The 26,351-nt window shown below is 48.8% G+C and overlaps 1 protein-coding gene across 4 annotated transcripts in view; it reads right to left on the bottom strand.

The window, feature by feature from the left end:
- The window catches only part of RNF220 (ring finger protein 220), a 327,682-nt gene that overhangs the window by 15,481 nt on the left and 285,850 nt on the right, over positions 1–26,351 (bottom strand). For all 4 annotated transcript variants that reach the window (XM_034778230.1, XM_034778229.1, XM_034778231.1 and 1 more), the window contains 6 exons: positions 25,169–25,265; positions 23,908–23,994; positions 22,032–22,087; positions 19,656–19,734; positions 1,959–2,067; positions 541–615 (listed from right to left, as the gene is read on the bottom strand). In XM_034778230.1, the coding sequence (XP_034634121.1) occupies positions 541–615; positions 1,959–2,067; positions 19,656–19,734; positions 22,032–22,087; positions 23,908–23,994; positions 25,169–25,265 (503 nt within the window). The remainder of the gene's footprint in view (positions 1–540; positions 616–1,958; positions 2,068–19,655; positions 19,735–22,031; positions 22,088–23,907; positions 23,995–25,168; positions 25,266–26,351) is intronic.

Below are 26,351 nucleotides of genomic sequence, written 5' to 3' on the forward strand. Positions count from 1 at the left end.
AACAAAATATTAATTGTAACACAAGCGTGTCCCTTTGAAATGAACAAAAAGGCAAATCCTGGGGGCACTGGGCCACCTCTTCTACACTTCCGATAGTGCCCAACTTTCCAGACAACCAACCACACTAGTTCCAAATTGCATGACGCTGTTTCAATTACTCAGAAGAGGGGAAGGAAACCGCACTGATGGGTGCTGCACAAGTCAGCGGATCCCAGCTCAGTGGATCTCAGTGCAGCTGCACAGTGCACGAAAGTCCTTTGGAAGTCAATGGGAATTCCACACGCGGTGCTGTTCCAGCCCTGAGCCCTCCCGTCAGAGAGTAAAGAGTGAGCAGGACCACTCTTCAGGGAGGGTAACTCAAACCCAGCTCCGCCCAATGAAGGACTCGAATCTGACGGGCGGGTTTAATAAAAGGTTGGGCACCCCACATACGCAGAACCCCACTTCATATCAAGCAAGAACCCTGTCCTCTAATGTAAGTACACGTCTGGGGAGAGGGAGATGTCTACACGTCAATGAGAAAGTAGCCGAGTGCCTCACCAGAGTCCGCAGCCAGCATTCTTCACAGTGCACATGCCAGCACTGAATGGAAGTCAGGGGCATCGTGTAAGAGTCCTGAAAAGAAAAAGCAAAGACATTCTTGTCAATAAAAGGCTGGTGGATTGCCAGCCTACGATTATGTCACCAGGGTACTGGCGCTGGGGAGGGGGCAGCAGAAGAGGGCAGTCCCCAGAGTCAACACTCCCCATTATTCCCATCTTAATAAGAACACAGCTCAGGAACTGCTCCTTATACAGTGAGCAGGTGCGACGCATCGGACAGAAACGAAGCACAGAAATCAGGCAAATCTCACTGACTTCAGGACGGAGTGAAAACTAAGCAGGGATCTAAACTTTAGCTCAAGAGTAACAGAGGTAGAAAGTCTCCTGTAGGTCATTGCTTTGCCTGACAGAAGCCCATAACCCACCTGGTGGTGACACAGCTCAACCTGGTTAGCTAGAGAGGTACGTCTACACTGCAATTTTATAGCCCCCCGAGTCTGAGTCAGTTGACCTGGGCCAGCCACGGTTATTCCCTGGGTCTTTTATCGCAGGGAAGTTGTGACCACGTATCATTATTCCAATGGAAAGGTCACCAGATTGCGCAAGAGCAGAGATAAGGGATAAGATTAACTCTCCTCGCAACTGCGCACTCTGCTGGAATAGCGTAACTATCTACCGAGAATAATGCTGTCATTTCAGCAGGCACGTGTTCGCGCTCAAGTGATTTATTAGTGAGGGCAGCAATCAACAACAGACCGTACGTCCTGCCTAGACTCAGAGATAGGAGTCTGTCTGATCCAGCTAGTGCCAGCTGTTCCACTGGCAACTCCAGCATCCCAGCAACGTTTTTCTCTTCTACTGAACCATGGGACAAACAGAGCTCGGCAATAAAACCAAACGCGAGAGGCAAAAAGCTGCAGGTTCTGAGCCATTAGAGGGAGCTGCAGCCCTTCTTTAGGGAAGCCAAAGCGGCAACACACACATAACTAACAGGACACAGGCAACTTTTAAACGCACAGGCAAAATTCTTGCCTTCAAGCCACATGGTGGGTCTCAAATCAGGCATTCTCCTCTCCTTACGCATGTGCAGCTCTGCACATGCAGGAGGACAAGAACGCAGGCACTTGGGAGCTCTGCATGGTCAATCTGAAAGGGGAATGCTGTCCTATGAAGTTAGAAATTTCTGCTCCTAATACAGACTGCTACGAACACCAATGAAATGATATAAACTGATGCACACACACAGAAACTGAAAGAAACTTGCAACACATTTACCCAGAGAAAGGAAGAGATTTTTTCCTTGTGTAAGGACAAGGATGCATTCACCTTACCAAAGTAGTAGGATTCGCCCCTTTCCCCAAGTCAAAGGTACGGAGACGTTTTCCGATTCATTGCCACAACCGAAGTGCTACTCACCATGCAAATGAGACATTTATAGCGGTCTCCACGGGAAAGCTGCCTTTCTAACTCCCGGACACGAGCCTTTAACGCTTCAAATGTTGTCACTGCAGAGTCTTCTGTAATTCTGCAAGAGATGATGAAAGTCAGGGTAAGGCTTTACAAAAGTTAAATTTATGGTCCTTTTGGTAGGTGCAAAAGATGCAGTGACAAGGTCCAAAGAAACAAATTCAGCATATGCAAAGGACTATTTGAAAAGGAGGGTTATTAAGAAGCCCCTGGTCTGCGGAGATCTGAAAAAGAGAAGGATTGTGGATGGGTAACATTATACAGAATGTGTTTCAGCAGAAACTAAATGGTGGAAACAGGAGTCGCGCCCCATTACTCCCTTCTTTCCCTATCACTGCAAGAGGCCCCATGTCAACACCATCCCAACAAAGCTCGAAGTGCTGCTCCAGAGCTGGGAAGGTGTGTTTCTCTCAAGAGCAACAGCAGTCATATCACATAGTGATGATAGCACTCTTTCCTTTCCACTAGTACCTAAGGAGGATGTTATACAGAAGCTATTAAAATCAGCCATTTTGAAATAAGCAGCCCAGATAACTTGCATCCAAGAGTTTTAAAAGAGCTGGCTGAGGAGATCTCTAGACAGCTAATGCTGATTTTCAATATATCTTGGAACACTGGAGAAGTTCCAGAAGACTGGAAGAAAGCTAATGATGTGCCAATAGTTAAAAAGGGTAAACGGGCTGACCTGGGTAATTATAGGCCTGTCAGTCTGACATCGATCCTGAGCAAGATAATGGAGCGGGTCACAAAGAACTTGATTAAGAAGAATTAAAGGTGATTATAATTAATGCTAATCAATGTGGATTTATGGAAAAAGATCCTGCCAAATTAACTGGATACCGTTTTTCGACAAGATTACAAGTTTGGTTGATAGTGTTAATGTAATATATTTGGCCTTCTGTACAGCATTTGACCTGGTGCCACATGACATTTTGATTAAAAAACTAGAAAGATATAAAATTAACAGGACACATGTTAAATGGATTAAAAGCTGGCTAACTGATAGATCTCAAAATGTAATTGTAAATGGGAAATCATCCAGCAGGTGTGTTTCTAGTGAAGTCCTGCGGGGACCAGTTCTTGGCCCTACACTATTTAACATTTTTATCAATGATCTGGAGGAAAACATAAAATCATCCCTGATAAAGTTTGCAGATGACACAACAATTGGGGGAGTGGTAAATAATGAAGAGGTCAGTTTACTGATACAGAGCGATCTGGATTGCTTGGTAAACTGGGCACAAGCAAACTGTACATTTTAATATGGCTAAATGTAAATATATACATCTAGGAGCAAAGAAAGTAGGCCATGCTTACAGGATGGGGGACTCTCTCCTGGGAAGCCGGGACTCTGAAAAAGATTTGGGGGTCGTGGTGGATAATCAGCTGAACATGAGTCCCAGCATGCCGTTGTGGCCGAAAGGGCTAATGCGATCCTGGGGTGCATAAATAGGGGAATCTCAAGTAGGAGCAGAGAGATGATTTTACCTCTCTATTTGGCACTGGTGGAATACTGTGTCCAGTTCAGGAAGGAGGGGGGGTTGGATGGGCAGTCAGGGCGGAGGTTCTGGGGGTGATCAGGGGACAGGGAACGGGGGGGATTGGATGGGACAGGAGTCCCAGGGTCCGTCAGGGGGCGAGAAGCAGGAGGGGTTGGATAGGGGGCGGGGGCCGGGCCATGCCTGACTGTTTGGGGAGGCACAATTTCGGAAACCCGATGCGGCCCTCAGGCCAAAAACTTTGCCTGCCCCTGGTCTATAAGTACCTATATGGGGAACATATTTGGTAATGGGCTCTTCCACCTAGCAGAGAAAGGCATAACCCGATGCTATGGCTACAAGTTGAAGCTAGACAAATTCAGACCGGAAATAAGGAATAATTTTTTAACCATGACAGTAACCAACCCCTGGAACAACGTCCCAAGGGTTGGGGCGTATTCTCTATCATCGTCAATGTTTAAATCAAGGTTGGATGTTTTTCTAACAGACCTGCTCTGGGAGTTATTTGGGGAAGTTTCATGACCTGTTTTATGCAGGATATCAGATTAGATTCTCAGGGGTTCTCAAACTTCATTGCACCACGACCCCCCTCTGACAACAAAAATTACTGTGTGACCCCAGGAGGGGGGTAGGAGTAAAGCCTGAGCCCGCCCAAGCCCTGCCACCCTGGGTGGGGGGGGCCGGGGCCAAAGTCCAAGTCCCACTGCCCCGGCAGGGGGCCTGTAACCTGAGCCCTGCCACTCAGGGCGGAAGCCCTCAGACTTCGGCCCCGGGCGATGCGGTTCAGGCTTTGGCTTCGGCCCCTAGGCCCAGCAAGTCTTAAGCCAGCCCTGGCGACCCCATTAAAATGGGGTCATGACCCACTTTGGGGTTCCGACCCAGTTTGAGAACCCCTGGGCTAGATGATCATAACGGTCTCGTCTGGCCTTGGAATGTAGGACTCTAAAAACAGGCGCACTGCCTCTGCTGGGATGCTGGCCCTGGTAGCTCAGGACATGAATGCCACAGGTTGCACCAGGACAGACAGGATGCAACGGTGTTCTGCTAAATGAAGTCTCACTTTTCAGATTACTGGCACTGAAAAGGAGACGGGATGGAGTGCAACGCGAAAGCTGCGGACGCCGTACCAAGGAGCTAGATCTAAAAGCAGCTTTGCAAACCCGGCTTGCCCGTTTGCCTGGGGTCATTTTTGACAGGCAGCATTATATGGTCACACAGCCACCGTCATAAGGACAGGCAAGGACATGTTAGTGATTCTGCCAGGCTGACAGAAAGAGTTAGCTAGCAACCGAGAAACGGGCAGACGGCAACAGCAACCCTGAGAAAATGGGATGCATGATGAGAGCTACCGAGAAGGGTGTCTCACTCCAGAGGAAGAGGAGAAACACTGGCCTTTCCACTGTGTAGACATAACTAAGCTCCCTTTGACTTTCCTCTTAAAACCTCTTACAGGATATTGCAGTGGGGCTGGGGCTAGAAAAGGAGTTCGCCGCTGAGGAACGGTGGCACACTTTACAATTCATTCTAAGTTCATTTCAGGTCAAATCTTTGCAGCTTCCATGTCAGAAGAATGGCAAGAAAAACCCACGATCTGAGACTGTAGAATTTATTCTATGTACCCTAGTAACACCGGTAACAGAAGCCAGTCCCTGGGCTAAAGAACTTATTTAGCAAATCGTGAGCTAACAGGTGGACACAACAAGTGGTTTGAGGCAGGGGCCAGTGAAACCATCATGCCTGGGATAAGCAGCAGCAGCCCCAACACACCCACGTACTTGATGCTTTGTGTATTAGTAATCACCACCTCTAGTCAAGGCTCTGGAAACACAACTTAGACGGCCATTCTGTTGACTCTTCATAAGCAGAATGGAGTCTAGCTAGTTTCTCCCACTGCCATGTTGGCTGGGCAGAGCCAACGTGATGAAAAGCCTTAGGAGTGGCAGTAAAGCAAGCAGCCAGGAATTACAGTGGAAATGGAGCTGGGTAGTAAAGGAGCTTCAGAGTCACTTGCACATGGAAGGGGTGCTGCAGGCCTACGTGGGGTTAGGAACAATCCTTTGGACACAATCCGTGCACAGCTCACGCAGCTCCAATTCTAGCCTGCAACGCAGGATGAGCCACCAACGTTAAGGCTGCCAAGAGCCTTCTCATTTGCCCACCTGACCTGGGCACTGCTGCACTGGAATGCTGAAGGATACAAAGAGACGACGCTGGAGGCGAATTCTCCCCTCTATCTCATGAAAGGCATAAGGGGATTTCTGATGGCATTTGAGCTCTGCCAGAAACCAGAGTCTCGCCAGGTAACCAAGCAGAGGTGGGTGACAAGGAAAACTTCAGTGCTAACTGAACTCTTCCATGTTCACATTAAAACAGAGGGTTTCTAGCTCAGTCCCAGTCCGACCAGGGTCAGAGTCGGAAAGGGAAATGTACCAGTGCAACTGGAGGGGATAGCAAATGGCTTGTTGGCAGAAGTCTAAAGGGCTGATCCCATCAGCCAATTTTGGAAAGTTGCAGAGATAATTGCGCCTGTCCAGTAATAAATGACTGAAATCAGAAAAGGACGCTGACTAGAGGTATAAGCAATAGCGCTCAGAGCCTGCCGGATACAATGGCCAATCAATAGCAGGGCTGTAGATCAGGGCGCTAGTTAGCTGGAAAATTACCGCATGGCTGTGTGCGTCACGCTGTAGGGATCCTGGACAATCAATGTGGGAGCTATCGATTTAGTTATTATCACTTCATACGCTCCAGACATTGTTAAATATACATTTATTAACAAGGCTGGGGTGCAGTCGGTAGATGGAGTTTTAACAAGTGCAACCTCTCCTAGCTCTGCTCAAAGCTCAGCCACTAGTCTTTAACCTCCCTGTTCCTCCGCGTCAAGCTCTGCCCCAGAACAAATCCTAAGGAGCTAGTCAGTGGATAAGACCCTGCCCCATCTTGTGATTTGAGAGAAAGTATTTGCCCATAAGTGCCCGTCTCGCGGTTGCGATTTTGGGAAAGCCTCCTGGAGCAGCAGAAACAAAGGACACGAGGCTCAGGGTCCAAACAAAACGAGAGCTACTCACACCGCTGCTTCCAAAGAGAGGGAGGAAATGAGGTCCAGGGAGAACCTTAGTACACAGCAAACTGAAGAGTCTTCCAAGGAGGGGTAAAGAGAGGAGTCGCTTCCCACGTGCCTGGCTCCAGCAGTGGCCATGCCACTCAGAACACCAGCTGTTCCACTGACATATTTTACCATTAACCGGCTGCTTGTATCTTAAAATTAAGCATCACTCAACAGCAATCCTTCCTGCAACAGGCAAGCTGGGCGCTCCATCAGACATTCCCCACCCCTTACACTTGTTTGTCTGGAGCAGGCTGGGAATGGCTTGTGCAATGCTTAAGAAGCAAGTAATACCAGGGGTAGAGAGTCAGCCACTGACGGGGCATTGCTGGCTGAAAGCAGGTCATGTACAATTGTCCTGCTGGCCAGGGGAAGCAGAATAACTAGCAGACAGTGCACGGGGCAGGAGGTCAGGACTCCTGGGTTCTATTGCTAACTTCCTGTGTGACGTTGGGAGAGTCTTCTGACCCATCTGCATGCCCGTTCTACCTTTTCACACACGCGGACAACCATGTTCCTCAGCTTTGGTAAACTACTTAGAGATCTAGGACGTCCTATTGCTACTGCAGCTGTGAGGGCATGTCTGGTACGGCCTCTGGCACCAGCATTTCACCTAGTCATCACTACATATGCACACTGCTGAGTCTCCCTTTGCCTCTCCCCGTGGTAGGTATCCAGAACACACTTGTCTCTTGCATCCTGTAGCCAATAAAGGCCGGGAGCACCATGAAGCTGGCTCACTCAGTTTCTGCCCATTGGCTGGAGAACCACAGCCATGTGACCTGTAGCAGGGGAAAGAGGCACCTAAAGCTTCCTTGAAGGTGAAGCTTTGGCCAATGCCATTCATGGTCTAGTCACTGGATTTCGTGGTCAGCCACGCAGCCATCCATGGCCAAGGTGGCTGTATCTGTTCATAGAATCATAGAATATCAGGGTTGGAAGGGACCTCAGGAGGTCATCTAGTCCAACCCCCTGCTCAAAGCAGGGCCAATCCCCAGACAGATTTTTGCCCCAGATCCCTAAGTGGCCCCCTCAAGGATTGAACTCACAGCCCTGGGTTTAGCAGGCCAATGCTCAAACCACTGAGCGATCCCTCCCCCTCCCTGTTGCAAGACCGGAAGCAGTTCTATGGAATGGGATACAGAATTTGGGAGAGTAACTAAAAACAGCATCAGAAGTATATTTCTGGAGCTGTTCACAGCAGTTTTCTTTCTACACTGAAAAAGAGACACACTCCTCCCCACTACTATCTCGCAAACCCCAACTGAACACCTGCTCTGTTCAAGTACTGGAGACCAGGGGGACATAGATGCACTACGCAAGAGAAAATAATCGGTGTGTAAGTCAATTAGCATCATTATTCAGCTATGATGGGTTAGGAGAGTCAAGTCCCCCCCCCACTCCTTGGTCATTGTCAAACATTTGCATGCATGCAATCTTTGTTTCTTCAAATTAAACCGAGCAATTCCCACCTGACGGCCCAGTGGGCAATCACAAGCAATTCCGTTAATTAAATTATCTTTGATTCTGCAGCCCTGGACTCTCTCAATATCCTGAGGATTGTGATTTCTCAACAAAATACTTGACCAAAAGAAAAATAATGCTGATGTCAGCGTGACTCACTTCTGTTAACCCTTCGCAACAGGTTACTACAGACAGCCCCTCGGGAAAAGCGGCAAGAGATGTCAGATCAAGATGGGCTCAGGAATCAGAGCTGTATGTAGCGGGAAAAGCCTTCATCCCTGCAGGATGCCTACTGCAGCAGTTCAGGAGGGATTCACTGCACAGGACAGTTACACAGAACAGACAGAGAACAATGCCATTGCATTCAATTCCCTGGGTGTTCAGGGTGTGATGCAAACCACAACAACATGAGGGACAGGGAAGCCTTCGGCATGACAGGCTCTGAAAGAGGGCCCCACCTCCCTTGGATTTCATTCAAGGAACTCTGTCATCGAGTGCTCTCCATAAAACATCCCTCTGGTTTGTTTATTTCAGCTGGGTATAAATTTCCTCTTCTTCATAAATGGTCACACTGTACATAACATTCCATCAATTTTTACAGCTCCGGTTTGTATGCACCTTGTACAAAACATTTAGCGCTGATTAAATGCACCACCAATAAAATTTCATGAGCTACTTTTGACACTTGATATTCTGACCTTCCCTTCTCTTCCTTACACATTTATTTGTGTTTTCATTGAGGGCAGGTGGGAGAATTTACCGTACTTCAAACAAACTCCTGGGCAATTGTTTTTTAAATAGACTATTCATTCTTCTCCTCAAGAAGCTGATAGGGACAGAAAACACACTCCATTTTCTCTCGCTAAGGGCAGGGGTCAGGTCACTAGCCTATAATGGAATAATTTTGGGGGAAGGGAATGGATTTGATTCAATGGAATCGTGATGCAACCAACAAAACAATGCAAATCCACAAGCACATCGTTGTGACCTTCCTTGCCCCACCCCCTTCTTTCCTATCACTCCATTTACGTCTGAACTCGAGTGCGAATTCTGTGGAGCAGGGACGGGGTTTTATTAGTCCGTAGAGCCCCTGCATAGCCCTGGTGCTGTGCAAATAGTAAGGGAGGTACTTATTCAGCATCAAGGAATGGTACAGCTTTGCCTCTCACTCCCACGTCAGACTCAATACCAGCCAGTCCGGTACCATCTAAAGGGCACAGCCTATTCATCTGGTTAACGGTGAAGCTCAGTTCTTGGGGACCAAGGAGTTGAAAACATTTCAGCTAAGAGGCTAGCCTGTCACCCGCTTTCAACGTTACTGGTGAGAGTGCGAACCAAGGCCCTGATCCTGCACTCCAATCCATTTGGGCAGCCCCATGCGGAGTCCCGCTGAAGTCTCTAGCGCTCTGCACAGGCACTCGTGTGGACAGGACTGTGGGATTGGACACACAGGTAAACCAGCGTGTGACCAACAGCAAGGCAAAAAGGAACCTTCTACATTCATAAATACACCTCTACCTCAATAGAACGCTGTCCTCGGGAGCCAAAAAATCTTACTGCGTTATAGGTGAAACGGCGTTATATCGAACTTGCTTTGATCCGCCGGAGTGCGCAGCCCCACCCCCCCAGAGCGCTGCTTTACCGCGTTATATCCGAATTCGTGTTCTATCGGGCCGCGTTATATCGAGGTAGAGGTGTACCTTTTTAGCCAGAGGACTTTAAAAGGGGGCAAACGTGATACAACCACACAGTTTAAGAGCCTCAGGACTTTGCAGGAACTCCAGTGTCAGACATCTGTGGCAGACTGATTACATGCCACCCCGGAAGGTGCGGGCTACCAGTGTGGCAGATAAGCTGGGATTTTATTTCACTGGCTGAGCAGCCAAGACGGAAGGGGCCAGATCCCTAGCAGGTATAATCTGCCTAGCGATGCTGAAATCAATGGACCACCACTGACTTGCACCACCTCAGGATCCAGCCTGTCGTCTCTGGGAATGCCAGCGTGCAAGTGGCTCTTCTGGCAAGACGTCAATATTTGAGAAGCTAGCTTCCCCATCCCCAAACCGAAACGCTCATGTATTGGGTTTGTTTACAAACTAGCCTCCCTTAAAAAGGCTGATTTATAATCCCGTAAAGGACTGTCACATGTACTGGCACGGATGCTAATTTATTGTCCTCTAGGAAAAAAAAAAGCCCTCTTGCCTTGATTAATGTATGTTTTTGTATTGTAAGATATTAAAGAATGCTGCTTCACCTGTAATTATAGAGGATAGTTTATTTTGGCGAAGTGCCCTGGCGCCTGGTTGCCAAGTTATGAATAATACAATGTTCCGCCTTCTAATTTCCGTGTTTGAAGTTGTGGATTCGGAGTGGGTGCACGCAAGGGCACACACATGCGGGGCCGAGGCTCTAGGAGTCACGAGCGCCTCTATTTTATACTTGCTTGCACAACTTGTTAATGCCAGCAGCTGCTTGCCAAGCTTGGAGTTCGCTGCTGACTAATTTCATCTTGATGCAAACCAAAAACATTGTCTCTTTTCTCCCCGCAAAGGAATTCTTTCTCTTACACTTGCATGCACCATCGCAATAGCACTGAAGGGGGCTTACCATCGTGGGGACGCATTCTAAGCCGCAGTTAGTTGGGACCTGGGTAGAGATTCCCCAAACAATTACGCTTCAGAAGAATGAATTACGCTTTCACACTTCCCCCGCACACACAGCCCAACGACGTCTTTTCACAAGCAGGGAGTAAATTCAGGCGCTGGCTCGTTTTTTTGGCTTGCATTTTATCAGGACACGTGCCCAGCCCCAATCCAAACGGAACCAGATGGCACTACTGAACATTCCGAATGTAAGGAGCCTCCGAGTCAGCATGTTTAGAGGCATCTGTAGGGCTACACAGTATCCACTGGCCACTGAGAATGATTTAAACGGGAGGGTAGAGAACCGCTGAGCCTACGCCAAAATTCTAAGTGCGCCATTTGAGTGATTACGGTTCTACATGAAATCTGGGAGATAGACTCCAGGGGTCATCCTTATTCCGATTGACAGACTACGTCCCCTGCTCCAAAGAGAACATAAATGCAATTGCATTGCTCTACCGAAGAAGCTGTGGCTATCAAAGAAAGATCTTACGCCAGACGACTGTTCTGATGCAGCAAGATTCTCTACTGAAGCAGCAATGGTCGTTTTAGGAAATGATTTTCTAGGCAAAATTCCCAAACATAGCTAATGTTATGGCTGATATTTTAATGTCAGGTCGCCTTTCAAATGCATTTACCATACTGGTGGTGCTAAAAGTATTTCTAGCGGGGTTCATGCATGGGTCAAGCTCCCTGTTGCAACACAGGGGAAGCCTCCAAGGACAGCCTGTGCGGTTTGAAAATGCAGCCCTCCTCTTTAATGCGGGGCCATGGCACACGGAGACGACAGGTTGCAGCAGACAGCATTCAATCTTGTTCTAAGGGTATAGCTAACATTGGAGCTGGAGGAGGAACTTCCAGCCTGGGTAGACAGACGCGTGCTAGTTCTGACTGAGCTAAAATAGCATAAAAATAGCAGTGTGGCTGCGATGGTGTGAGCGGTGGGATGAGCTCGCTGCCCTGAGCATGTACCTAGTGTTTCTGACAGGATTGCACTTGGTGTAGCGGCCCCGTCTCACTGTCCAGACATGCTGATTTTTAGCGCACTGGAATGTGGGTATATCTGCCAGAGTTGGAAATTGCACAACCAGCTCCAGTGTAGACATACACTAAGGATGAACCTATTTGGATTACAACAGGGCATGTCACGCAGAGTTCTGTAGTCTAAACAGGCCGCGCATCTATCTTAAAGAATGAAGGTGGCCATAATCTACAATTGTATGTAGACTGGAGGGTTGGCCTTGTTGAGATGAAGCATGGATGCCCCAAAGTAAAATGGGGATGGCCAGTTCCTGGGGCTAAGAGAGGTTCTTCAGAAAATCGGGCACTTGGCAGAGTCTCGGGTCCACTCTCTGCACAATGAAATTCTTCTGACAGAAATTCTTCTCCGGGGACAGAATCCAACAGCTGAAGGAAACAAGAATTTTCCAGGCTACTACAGTAGCATCGTGAATTCAAAGAGCTCTGCAGCTTTCTAAGGGCTTTAGCCTCTAGTTGATACATTCTGCAGAACTTCCAATTAATGATAATTGATTGGGAGTTACCAGGGCGTCACGATAACATCTCCCCAAGGTAGTTTCCTGGAATCACACAGCCTGCCTTGGAACTTTTACACATAAGTTATTGAATGTCTCCTTGTGTGCTGAACGAATGGACCAGAATTGGTGGCATTTAAGCTAGCCAGCCAGCTCCCTTGCTGTGAAAAGAAGGGAGCGTAAAGCCACTGAAGGGGCCAACTGTATTTACATTATGTTTCCTTATATTGCATTTTAATCAAGTGTTAGGCAAAAAGAAACCAGAAACCATCAGAAAGAGACAAAGCTGAGAGCAATAATGGGCTACCCACAGGGCCATTTCCCCACCTGCCCCAACTACTCACTTCCCATTTGGGATAATATAGATTGTACCAGTTAGAAATGTATTAGATGGTAAACTCTCTGGCTCAGGGACTCTCTTTATGAGTCTGTACAGTGCCTAGCACAATGGAGAGCCTGACCGTGACCTCTGAACAGTACCATGGTAGCCATTAAACAGCTTAGAGGGCCAGAAATCCATAGTCTAAGCCCCTTATTTTTTGGAGTTAGTACAGGCGAAACTAAAGCACTATTTTATAGAGTGGCCACATAAAAAATTGGTACCTAACAGGTAAGCACAGCCAGGTCCGCTGATGAAGCAGGGCCTAGCTGACAATGTATCGCCCAGGACAGGGTGTTTGGTCACACCCTGCTGAAACCTCCATCCTCCAGTGAGCTGAATGAATATGGGAACATTTTGATCAAACTCAGAATTCAGCCTATTATTAATAATAATTCTTATTTATTATCTATATTACAGTAGGGCCTAGGCACCCCAGTGTGTGAGGCACCACACAAACCCTCACAAAGAAGGCAGTCCTGCCCCATCAAGCTTACAATCTAGGAGAAAACATTCAATCAAATCCTTGAAATACTAAAAACAATGCAATGGGGTCAAGAGACCCTCATCAGAGGCATCATTACGTGGAAAAGGCTGATTTTAGGGCCAGCTTCTCTCTTGGACAAGCTGCTCACACATCCAAGGGCAGAATTAAACTGCAAGAAGGCAGCTGTTTGTGTTTTATAAGCTAAAGTTTCTCTTACCTATGGAATAACCCCAATACTTCACAGGGAATCATCATCCATCTAACTGAAATACCCTCTAACGGCCCATCAGCCTCATATCCCTTTTGAAATAGCACAGCTGAGCACTTGCTGGGCCACGATTTATTTTTTACCTTCTCAGACATCTTGCTAACTCTATAGCTCAACAGTGACAGTCGAATTTCACACTGTGATAGCCCCCCATCGATTTTTCACTCTCGAGAAGCAACTCCGCAAATTAAAGTTAACAGCATTTCTGAAACTTTAAAAGAAAGGGGAGAGAGGCTTGAAGGGCAAAAATGCCTGAACTGCACCTCTGACATAAAAACATCCTTCCTTGATTAGTTGTGGCAGGAGGAATACAAGTGTCCCAGAGCCAGGCCTGGGACTCAGGGAAACTGCAGCTCTGGCCCCGGACTTACAGCCTGAGGCCTTTAGGATCTAAAGCAGGAGTCAGCAACCTTTCAGAAGTGCTGGGCTGAGTCTTCATTTATTCACTCTAATGTAAGGTTTTGCGTGCCAGTCATACATTTTAACGTTTTTAGAAGGTCTCTTTCTCCAAGTCTATAATATAGAATTAAACTACTGTTGTATGTAAAGTAAATAAGGTTTTTTAAATGTTTAAGAAGCTTCATTTAAAATTAAATTAAAATGCAGAGCCCCCCGGACCGGTGGCCAGGACCCGGGCAGTGCGAATGCCACTGAAAATCGGCTCGCGTGCCATAGGTTGCCTCCCCCGATCTAAAGCATTATATGGTTCCTCCACTACGGGCAGCTGCAGAACGGGGGTATACAGAGGAAGTGTACCCAGGGAAGCAGATTCTCCGGGTTCCTGGGTGCACCTAAAGTAAAGGGACAGCTCGGAGTTCCCTTGGTTAGTTTGCCTGGCTGAGTTATACCGTGCCAGGCTGCAGATGAATTGCTATCTAAGACTAACCAGGATTTAGATAGAGCTAGGTTGGCCTGGTGATATTATTGTTTTAAACTATTACCTGTACAGGCAATTTCTCTTCATAGCTCGAAGACAAGGGGCTGAGTTAAGAATCTCAGCCCGGCTCTCTCCTCCCTGGCAAAATCATTCTGAACTTGAACCCCATGGGATACGCTAACACAGATTAACGACCTTACACGAACCCTGAAACCTATTCACCAGCCTTTCTGCAGAGCAATGTTACACAGTGGCATAAGTTCTGTGCACTTATTACGTACTGGTGATGGCATTTCAAGGGAGAACCATAACCTTTAAAAAATCCACACGCAACCCCCCAAGACAGGTGCAGCCCTCTGCCCAGTGACTGCATGATTCAGCCCCAACCCAGCCCCACATGGGGCACTGCTCTTGTTTTTGTCTTAACTTGGGTTTTAATCCTGCATTTGACTCAGTGCAGGCAAAATCCCTGGGGAACCAACCGCAGGATCAGGCCCTCCGATGGTACATTCTTCCAGGCAGGGACCCTACCTTTATTTTGTAGAGCCCATGTGCACTTAAAGCACCACCTCAATATTATTTTTACTCTTCTCTATATGCTTTTTTGCATTGGCATCCAAAACCCATTAATGGTTCGGTATCTACGGTGCCGGGGCTGGGAGAGATGATCCTGGTGTGTGAATTCATGGCATCTTCTCCCCAGTCCCCTCCAACATGCTGATTTAAGGGTAGATCTGTCTCTTTAGGCCAGCGATAATCCTCTGGCTTCACACCCACCCTGCTCCCAGCTCCAGCGCCATGTCTGAGCAGGAGAGAAGTCCCTGAAGAGAGACATTGCGATTTCATGTGCTGCTCTCAGCGATTACTCTTCAGTCCACCCCAAGCCAACACAGCAGCTTCGCTTGCTTCAATATTAACCAATTCCATTAGTCTTGCCAGGGCCGCTGAGCTCCCCTGGAATTGGTGTTTTTCGAAAGCTGCTTCAGAAAGGTGCTGGGGGTGGGGGGGCGGGGGGGGAAGAGAAATGAAAATAAACCAAACGCAATGGCTTTTCTTCTCTAAAACCCTCTCCTTAACCCAACAAGCAGCTCGGCCAGCGGAGCGTGATGAGCATGAAGTGTTATATAAAGAAGATAATTATAAAGGGATTTAATGCTTGGTGGGCTTAAATCACAAGGTTTATAGCAAAGGTAGCGTCCTTGCTTAAACAGCCGGGTGCTCTGGTTTGCTATTATGCGAGCAGCACTGATGGGGCTAACTGGAATCCAAAACAAGATTTGTTTTATGAAAAAAAAGAGCACAGCCCCTTCCCACCACGGATGGCAGCTCGAGTCCCACCTCCTTCCAGTTCTGTTCCATCCCTGATTAATGAGGTTGTCTGCCTGATTTATGACCCACCCCAACAGATTAGAGTTTCCCCCTTCAACCTCCCCGCTGCTCCCCCCCCCAAAAGGCACAGCTACACTCCGCTGGAAATATTAGAGAATTATTAAATAAACATTCATACGTCATGTCTCTTCCCATCCTGAGCTCATTGCAGTCAACACTCCCCAGCCTGGGCCTGTTTGCTTTCATGCTGACACCAAACAGCTGGAGTGATTCATGGAGAGGCTGGCTACAATGTTTCATGTCATATATCATGCTAGCAGCGCTCCCTGCCCTGACTGAGATAAACTGATCAACCACAACGGACTGGAATGAATTTATGACAACACAAAATTGAGGAAAACAAATGGGAGGTGACCCAGTGGGCCACTAACCCAGACTCTTTTGCTGGCCTGCAATCTAGTTTGGTGGCAGAAAGCAAAATTGAACATTGGCACTCTGAATTAAGATGCTGGCTTTTAACCCCTGGGAACCTTGATTTCAAAATGGCGCCAGGTTACTTGGGTAACGTCTTGGGAGGGAGGGGGAAGGGAGAAAAGAGGTCACAGCTTCTGCCGCTCATAGCTAGTCGTGACACACAACTACAAGACCCAGCACAATGTCACCGCTAGTGGAGGAGACCGGGCACATGTCTGAACAGTTACAGGAATCGATTAATCTCTCCAAGCCCAATGCAAATCCGTGTCTCCAGTACAACCAGAGGCGTGTTTCACGTCCGGAAATCTGCCCATCTGCTGAGGACTTAACCCACCCTTCTCCCTACCCAATCCCCCTTTACTAACCCTTTAGGTTCTAAACAGCATTGCTTCAGAAAGTTAATGGAGTCAAGATTGGAAAGTCACACTAGATCCCGACGTCCCGAGTGTAGAGGGATTCGTCCCCAGACCAATCCTAGGTCCATCTTGTCAACCAGGGCTACCATCTGACGTTCAAACACAAATGATGCAAGGGGCTAGGTCCCTGGTATGGGAAACAATGGAGACCTGTCAAGGTACATGGAGGTAGGGAAATCAGTGTGGACTTTCCTTGCATCTCTAGGCTTGTCAATTTGCTTGCAAGAGAGTCTTCTAAGGAAGCCTGAAGTGCAAATTCCATTAACTTTCAACCAAAGTACATTAGCGGCACGCCAAAACAAGGACAGTGCACTGTATCGTATTAGCTAATTAAAAAAATACTCTCCATGCCTAGACTTATTTTTGGAAAGGGGGGAAGGAATGTCATTCTTATAACAGTAGGATCACTAAATGGAATCACCACTAACTCTATTACCCATTGTTCTAAATGGAGAGCACAGCTGACACAGGTGATAAACCATGTGCTTCTAAACTTTTTAAAATGCTAATTAGATGCTACATGGAGCTTAACACACCAATCAATAACACCCAGATTTAAAAGCAAAAATTAAAGTTATGAACAACGGAGCAAAGTGCTTCGGCCTAGAACTTGCTGCAAGCGCCATCCAAAACAAGAAAAATGAAACCAATTTAGCTCCAGATTAAGAAACAGGAACTGGAGATGAATCAATTTAGCCTGTTGGGCTGGGTCACCATATATCACGGCTCCTCAGCGGAGTGGGAAGCAGCCAGACAGTATGAAACACCTCCTCCCCCGCTTTCTGTAGGATTCTAGGGCTGAGCGCGGTTATCAATTAATTTAACACAACCCCCCCTACGCAGACAAACATGCAGAACATCCAGGCTCCTTAAACAGCAGGACAGGAACTATTTATCACACACACATCTCACGGGGAAAGGTGGGAATCCACCTCCAACACCATCTTACTTTCTGATCCTGACAGAAATAAAGGCCTTTAAATAAAAGCGTTTCAGCTCCAGGGCCGCCCGGGGGCGGGGAAGTGGGGCAATTTGCCCCAGATCGCGCAGGGACCCCCACGAGAGTTTTTTGGGGCCCCTGGAGCGGGATCCTTCACTCGCTCCAGGGGCCCCGGAAAACTCTTGTGGGGCCCGGGCCCCCGGAGCTTCTTCCGCTCTGGGTCTTCAGCGGCGGGGGCCCCCTGCCGCCAAAGACCCCAGGCCCCCGAATCCTCTGGGCAGCCCTGCTCAGCTCTCCTCGTTCCTCTAAATGAGGAATTTCTTGGGGAGAGTCAATAAGCCAGTAAGGCTTTACCTGTCATTTCTAAGCAGTTTTGCCTGCCTTCCAGCAGCTCCAGCAGGCCTGGGAGTTGAACTGGGGCAGGACGGATACACATATTTCACAATGTAGTTATTCTACGCATCATCTGGAAAGTGCTTGGGGATCCTTCCAAAGACTCTAGACCAAGCTTTAATAACCTGATCAAGGAGGCAAGGTCAATTTATCACTTGAGCTCAAGTGTTCTGGAAACGGTCAAATCCTTTCAGCTTTTCAACAGGAGTGGATTTGGGAGGGTAGAGAGTCACTGACTCTAAGGAGAGCTTAGGAGGCCCTACGAAGGATGAGCAACAAACCAAAGGAGGGTTGAGACAGAGGATTACTGCTCAGGGATTCAACACCTCTGACACAAAGCACGAGAGTGATTACTCTGAAAAATGGCCTCCTATTGCAGTGTTGTCAAATCCCCAAATTCTGTGGTCTAACTTTCAACCCACTGATTGATAAGTATGAAATCAGAAGCTATATGTAGAGTATGAGCAGTGTGGATCACCCATGTCTGGGACACATGGGTAGAGAGGCTTTAAAACAGGAAAAAAAAAGGTCCAAAGACCAGAGGTCAGGGTGAGCAGGGAATTACCTCAGCTAAACACCTGACCATGCACTAGTGCTTCTTAAAACTGCTTTAGCTGTTCGAAGTCTCCAGTCTGCAGGGGACACAGAACCCTGAAGTCGGGCCTGGGCAGGTCGATGAGGAGAAGGAACTGGATTTCAAACTAATCCGAGATAAAGTTATTTGGAATCTTCGAGCACAGAGATGGGAGATGCTTCTGTCTCATTCAGAGCCGTTTTATTCCTTACCCGATCAGAGTTGATTTTAGGCAATAACCAACTCGCTCTTTTTAAAAAGGGAATTAAAATGATCCACTGCAGCCTTGGAGGATCTTGAAACTACTAGGCCGGGATTCCCAGAGGCACTCACGCGGCTAGGCGTCCAACAGCCAGGGCTTCCCCACAAGCCTTTAGGAAGAGGGTGGGAAGGGGCAAGCCACCCAAAGGTGGGTGGGGAAATCCCCAAAAGAGAAATCTGAAACAAACAGTGCCAAGAACATGACCTGGCTCCGTCCTAGGTCACACGTACATGCATGCAGTGACTGGAACTAGCAGGAGAAGGAGATGGTGACAACCCCCCATTATCAGCAGCACAATGGGCTTTCACACAGCTTAAACACTGGGTTGCAGGCTCTTGAATCAGGGATGGAAGGATGCAGATGAAACATGCTCAGATCCTGGGAGATGGAGGCTCAGGGTGTCTCATATTAGTGAATCTCTCTGGCTCTCACAAGGACCAATGCTGACTGCTCCACAGGGAAGAGTATTCAGCGTTTGCCCTCAAAGTGCGGCCTTTGGGCTGCTCCGAGTCCTTCCCACGGAGAGAAGGAGGATGGAATATGTAGGTTCCAAGGCAGAGTCTGAGCGGGGACGAGGAGAGAGCATAGGGGGCTTCCTTTAGGAGAGGGATCCTGAAGAACACGGAGCTTACCAACAAAGCATGCGGCCCCCCCCGCTCCACACCACATGCCTGCTGGAGATCACCGCAGTGAGCGCCAAGACACAGAGGCGGGGTGTTTCCTTTGTGGAAGAGAAGTTGCTACGGAGCATGGAAATCAGAAGGCCTAACCCCATGATGGTGGAACCCCCCTGTTATCAGCCACTTCAGACAGCGGGAGCTAGAAGCGGAGATAATGCAATGCTGATGTTTGGGACGGAAGTAGCTTATTTCAGGGATAACTGCTTCAGTGGTCAGGTGCCAAAATATGCCTGTGTGCGCCTGAGTTCCCCTGACGCTCAGAGAGCTGGGGGCAGTTGCTTACTTCCACAGAGTGGGCAGGGCGGTGCGCTTTATACTCACTTTTCGATGTCGCTGTTCTTACAGGTCTTGTGCAGAGCCTCCTGTTTACTGCTCTCCCCGTTACTCGTCGAGGGCATTTCTGTGGAGGGAAGGCACAGGGCATTTAGTCTAAACGTGTAACAGGTGCAGGAGCAAAGGACCCAGGAGTCACTTTCCCGGAACCGACGCTGCCTGTTCCTGGCTGTCTGAAAGGCCTGTGCCCAGGACAGAGCGCTCCTAAGATCCGAGAGGGAAAACGAAAATTCCACCCTCGCCTCGCTTCCGACGGATGGCCCCGGGGGCAGCTAAGATTTATTTGAGAAAAGGTTTGCTACGGCAGCCACGCAGAGCGGGTTTCCAGCAAGGCAGGACTGGACAAAATTTGCCCCACAAGAGGCAAAAAAATAAAAAGCCAAGATTTTCCAGTGATTGAGGGATTTTGGGCACCCAGCCAGAGATGCCTTAAAGGGGCCAGACTGAAATTGCTGAGCACTGCCCTCTGCAAATCTGGCTCCTTCAAGGGATCTTAAACGGGGCACCAAAAGTCACTAGCCATTATCTTGGCCAATGAGTCTATGCAGAGCAGCTGGTGATGTGTTTGACCCAAGCTAATACCAAGCATTAGTGCTGTTACTTCTTCACCATCCCTCCAATACATCTACTGAAGGAGAGCGGATTTATTTAATTCACCGTCTGTGGTAAGTACTCCAATTTCCCTTATCCAAGACAGTTTATTCTCTCTTCTCTTAGGAAGCTATGTGGGTGCTGTGTCACATACAGGAAAGTGATTAAGAACAGAGAATATTTAATACACTTATTTATAACGTCCCCGGTGAGACCGTCATTCCTCAATCTTCTCTTCCCCTTCCCAGGTCCAAGCCCCACATTGGTTTGGTTCTGTGCAGTTGCCCAAGCCCCTGGTGGTGGACTCTTATGAGGCCTGGGCGTCAGGCACCCAGCATTCTATTCCCAGTTCTGCGACTGCGCTCCCTGGGTGACTGAGGGCAAGTCTCCTAACTTTGTTCTGTCTCGGTTCCCTCTTCTGGAAAGCAGGGACAACAGCACTTACCCAATGTTGTGATGTGCTTGGGGCTCTACAGCGGGAACGCGTGAAGTTTTATTACTGGGGAGCTGCTCACACTTCCCACTAGTTTGTTATTGTAGGGATGGGTATGTGCCCGGGGGCCGCTGGCTTTTAAAAATAAAACCACCCCCGATGGGTTTAAAAAACCTCAAAGAACGACACATGCTTTCAATTGAGTATCAACGTAAGTCACAGCTCAAACCATTTTCTTTGTCGCAGATCATTATTGTGGGCAGCTTCCACCGTGTATCCTCAGCTGGGACAGAAGCCAGGACACGCCATGCTAAAAGCTTCTGCCACTTGGGCTAAAGGAAGAACTCCATGGGAACAGCAATAGGAGGCACTATTCTCTTATGCTGACACCACAGAGGACAAGATCTACTTCGGAGGCTGCATTATTAATCTCACAGGTCCTTTTAAAAATGGGACGGCAACAAAAAAGGGGCAGCATTAACGTGTGTCTGGGTCAAGCCCCCAGTGACTGAACAGCAGCACTGGGGAGTGAAGCTCAAACAGCTGCTTAAGTGAACGGAGGAGGAGGAGGAGGACCCAAGGCAGTGTGGTTTCTGCTGGGGAGGGAGAACTTCCATTACCACGTCCATTATTGCGCAGAGACCTCCTGACCAGCTGGGCAGGCTCCTCCGTTACCCTGCTCCTAGACACTCCGACCACAGAGGGCAGTGCCCCCAGGACACCACCCTCACTATTTGACTGCTGGCCTTAAAACTCCCTGTTCTCCTCAGATGGGATCTCACTCTGACCCTCAACGTCAAGAGGCAAGATATGGCTCCCACCACAAGAGACCTCACTGGCTACCAACTGGCATCCCGTGGCACCAGGCCAAACAGTCACCAGCTGTTTTTTTCCCTTTCATTCAGATGCCATTTTATGACATCATTCAGCTCAACAGGAAGTTGGTGCCCTAATGGGCAGCGCCCAGGAGTGGGAGCCCAAAATGTCAGAGTTCTAATCCTGTCTCTGACTGACAAGTCTCCACCTTGGGGTCAGCCCCTCAAAGGCCCAAGAGGAGGAATACGCGTGGGGCCCTCAGATCCCCAGAATACAGGTGTTCTGCCAGTACCCAGTATTGTTAATGATACTGTTTGGGGGTCAAGGGGCTATCTATACACAAGATCACTGCCTGCTTTTATTGACATGCAGTTACCATGACCACTACAAAGGCAAGTGACTGCAATTCGAAAAAAGTGGAAGATCAACCCACTCCCCCGGCACCCCCCTGCCCTCCACCCAAACCTGCAGGAGAAGATCTGCCTGTTCAGGACGGAACAGTAATTTATGGATCTAACACTCACCATCACTGGCCCATTTGGAAAACTCTGGCGTTATTCGGGTACTGGGCGTACCACCACTAAAAACAGAGAAGAGAGACAATGCTGAAAGCAGGTCACGGGGAGTCCGTGGCCCCTACAACACACACAAGCCTCACTGGTTTTTGTAGCTTAAATACCAACATTCCCTCCCACTTAAATCTGGGCATCAAAGCAAGGGACTAGCCTTCTCTAGAACTGGGCTTTGTTCCCCGCACAGCTCTCCCAATGCTCCCAACTCCTGCTGTGCCCACACAGTCTGTACTGAACCACTCAGTGGTTGTGATGTTGACTGAAGGCTTTGGATCCAAATTCCTTCCCTTGTAACCTAAGGCTGAGTTTTGCACCCAGGATTCCAGAGGCAAAAGGCTTCTCTCTACGTACAACAGACTCTCCCTCCAAGAATAACTGCCCCTTCTCACAGGCGGGGCCTTTTAACGCTTCACATTTGGGACACCCATTACACTAAAGCATATAGAACGGGCAAGCGTGACCAGTCACTTGTGAGCCAACAGAATAAAGGAGGCAACAGCACAAGAGAATCTTTAAAGGCGCCTGGGTAATTATGAACGCTAAGTGACATTTCCAGCTCTGCGAGCTAAGAGGGTTACATTAAAAGGGTAATCTAGCCTCCTGCTTCAGGGCATGAGCTAATAATTACACTCTGCATTTCTCCGGAGCCTTTGGTCAGAATTTCAAAGCACTTTGCAAATATGAAGTATAATCACCCCCATTTTACAGATGGGGCAAATGAGTCGGAGAGGGGCTCAAGGACTGCAAGGCAAGACAGTGTTGAGTGACAGAGCCACATATGGGACTGTGACATGGTAGGTTCCAGGCTCCTGCTGTAATCCCCACACCACACCTCCCCACTACTGTCTGCGGGCACTGGCGAGGGATTGCCCCCCCCATGGTTCTACCTCACTCTGAAGCAGAGGGATTGGCTGCTGCTGAAGGCCCAACGGTCTGATCCAGCGTGGCAAATCCCATGTTTCTACAGAGTGGAACCTAATTTTGAGCCACTGTTTGTGACAGGCTAAGCAGTAAGAAAGCTTCATTTCACTGCTTTATCAATCACTTCACCCTTGACCTCACAGGATCACTCAGTCTACGAGACAGAGGGGAAATTGAAGCCCTATTTCCGTGCAGGGCAGAGGGCTAGAAAAACAATCCTAGGTCCCTGTTCACAGTCATTTTGTTATTTGCCTGAAGCACTCCCCCCAGCGCCTGGCTCACATGGCACCCTGGCTGCCTGCCTGCATTTCACAGCCTGGAGCAAGTGAGGCAGGGCTCTCGGTTCCCAGTGCAAAGGCCTGCCCCACGAGGGAGCGGCACAGACCTGCCCCTAATCAGTGCAGCATGCAGAGGGGTCCGCTGGCCTGTTCTACCCCACCCCGGGCAGTCCCACGCACGGCGCTAGCCGACACATACTGCACCCAGCGCTGCGGCATGCAAGGGGCAGCTGCGCAGCTACAGATCTACCCAACGCCAGTCCGCTCTGGGGAGTGGCAGAGCTCAGGGCCCCCGGCCGTGAAAGGTCTGCCCAGAGGGGGATTGCAGCACCAGTGTCTTCTCCACCCGAAGTTAGCAGCTGGCCAATGCTGCTCTCAGAGTAGGTGGCCCTTCTGGGGAGTGGGTGTGGCCAGAGTAGCTGGGGAATGTGCTTAGCAGGGGCTTCTACGAATCCCTAACCATCTCCTCATTTGCCCCTTCCTACGCCCCGGGTGGGGAATTCAGCCCAAGCCACATGACTTTGCCTCTCTCTTGCCACGTCTCACACACACACAGCTGAACAGGGATTTCCCCCTCAACTCTCACCCAGCCAGTTTGGTGAAAACAATTCCAAAGCCCAGGCGCTTACTTTAAGACGGCACCGCGGAGTGCCTCCCTCTCTTTGGCTTCGCCCGGCTCTTCCCCGGTGCAAGGGATGATGTCTGCCTCGGTATACCTGAGCACAGAGGGTTAAGGAGCAATACAGCCTCGTCGAGGGGGAGTGTGTGCGCTCTGCGGTGCGCCTAATTCGCGGCACTGGGGGCTCAGCCAGCCAACTTTGGCTCCAAAGGATACACAGCGGATTCATTGGACAATCTATCTCAACAGCTTGCTTCCCGAAGCTTTGATTTCAAAGGCAACATGGTAACAAACTTAGACAGGAAGGTAACACCCTGTGCCATGTGGAGAGAGTCCTTGGATAGTAACATGCGGGAAGAGCTGTTCTGAGAGAGACAAATTCTCAATCTCCTGTTCGGTTTTGTTTGGAGAATACCAACTTTAGGGCCGGATCCTCTGCAGGCCTCAGTCAGCACAGTGCCCCTGCCTCTATGAGAGAGATGCTGACTCACACCAGCTGGTGCAGGTTTAATTAAATCCCAGAATAGAGACAATAAGCCTCCCCCCCCGAATGTCAGAGTGGAAACATTGCGGTCAGGGAATTCAGATTGCGTGGCTGTCCCCCTCTTGCTAGAGGCCTGCATTGAACCGCTACCAGAGCTGCTTGGTACAGTCCAGTTGCTCTGGCCCAAATTTCTGGATGGAAAAGCTCCAGCCCTAACCAAATAGTTGGAGCAGAGCAAGTGAACCGGAACAGGGGGCTGGGGGGGCCATGGCCCCATTACTTTTTACTGGCCTTAATGGTGAGCAATGGGAGGGGGGGTGGAGAGGAGAGAGCGGGTGGTGGGATCTTGGGGGGAAAAGGGGGCTTGGGAGCAGGGCCTCAGGAACGAGGCAGTGCAGGGGCAAGGCCTCGGGGGGAACGGGAAGGGCCACAGTTCGGCTTTTAGGGAGCTTCGGACACTCCTGGAGCAGAGTGCATTTTGGGAAAATCTGAGCGTATGAAAAAAGGAGACACAGAATGATTCGCTTTCGGTGACGTAGAAAAAGGTGGTGTGGACGAAGGAGGCACATGCCAGGATGGGGTATAGGTAACTAACAAGGACAAGGAAGTGTTGTGTCAGAGACATTAGGGAAATAACCCAAAGGATGAAGTGTATGATATGCAGTATGGGGAGCTGCTGGCATTTCTCACGGGGGCTGGCTCACTCAACGTTACACAGGGCAACGCTGTATCACGGGGTCAGAAGCATCAGACCCACAGCTGAGTAAGAATGTCTCAAAAACGATACTGTGGTTTCCCGTATTCCAGTGTGTCATCTCCATCCACGTCGAGATCAGCGTCGCTATCCGGATTCTCCTTGCCACTGCACATAATGAATCCGGAGCCTGGAGGGAATAAAATGGGTGGACTAGTATCACGAATCAGTGCGCTGTAGCAAAACATCTCACAGAGCAACACAAGGGGATCCCTGGAAAGAAATCCTAGGACAAAGGCTGGGCTGCGTGGGCCATCCTTCAAAGCTCAGCCATGTATTTTGAACAGATTAGCAGCAGGAACCAGTGCCAATCAGAAAGAATGAGACAGTTTAATTTTCAATTATGAAGGGAATTTTAGAAATTTCCATCACCCTCATCATAACTTTACTTTTTGTAGCAAGGAAAAAGGGGAGCTTAAGAGTTATAGGGGGTGGTTCAGAAATTGGGATTGTCTCTCACTCATGGCAGAAAGCTCAAACATCAAAAGAAGTTAGTGGGTGTAGCTAAGTTTGTTCATCACATGGTTTCTCAGCCAAACATGACGAGATAAGGCCACTGGGAAACATGAGGACTATCAGTGGGGACAAACAGACACCAGGATAACAAAACACCTATTTTTGTAACGAGCGTTGGCCTCTGCTTAATTTTGTCCAATATTAAATGTTCATGAATGAGAATAAAACGACTTCTAGGAAGCAGATAAGGAACATACTAACGTTAAGGGCCCTAACGAGCACGTCTTACGCAGGCAAAATCCTTGCTGAAGTATGAAGCGCTGCGTAGGCCCAGATCCTGTGAAATGTTAAGCACTCCTGATTAACTCCTAGGGGAGCTGACGGTGCCCAGGCTCTCACAGGATTGAGTACCCCCAAATACTTAGTAGAAAGTACTTAGAAAGCCACATAAGAAGTGCTAATCTTTAGGAGAGAGCCAACACAGGCAAGAAGAACAGGAGTACTTGTGGCACTTTAGAGATTACCAAATTTATTTGAGCATAAGCTTTCGTGGGCTACAGCCCTCTTCATCGGCAAGAAGCATCTTTGAGCGTTGTTGTTATTGCTTTGTGGGCATGCCAGCCAGGATGAGGTTCTGTTGAGCCAAATGTTGTACAAACCACAGCAAGAGTGTTCACACCAAACAGCTACAATTCAACATCTCTGTTGACCGATGGGGAAACTGAGGCCTGAGTCCCAACCCAATGCATTAACCGCAAGG

Source organism: Trachemys scripta, chromosome 8 (assembly GCF_013100865.1).
Source record: "Trachemys scripta elegans isolate TJP31775 chromosome 8, CAS_Tse_1.0, whole genome shotgun sequence".
In the NCBI taxonomy this organism is placed as follows: domain Eukaryota; kingdom Metazoa; phylum Chordata; order Testudines; family Emydidae; genus Trachemys; species Trachemys scripta.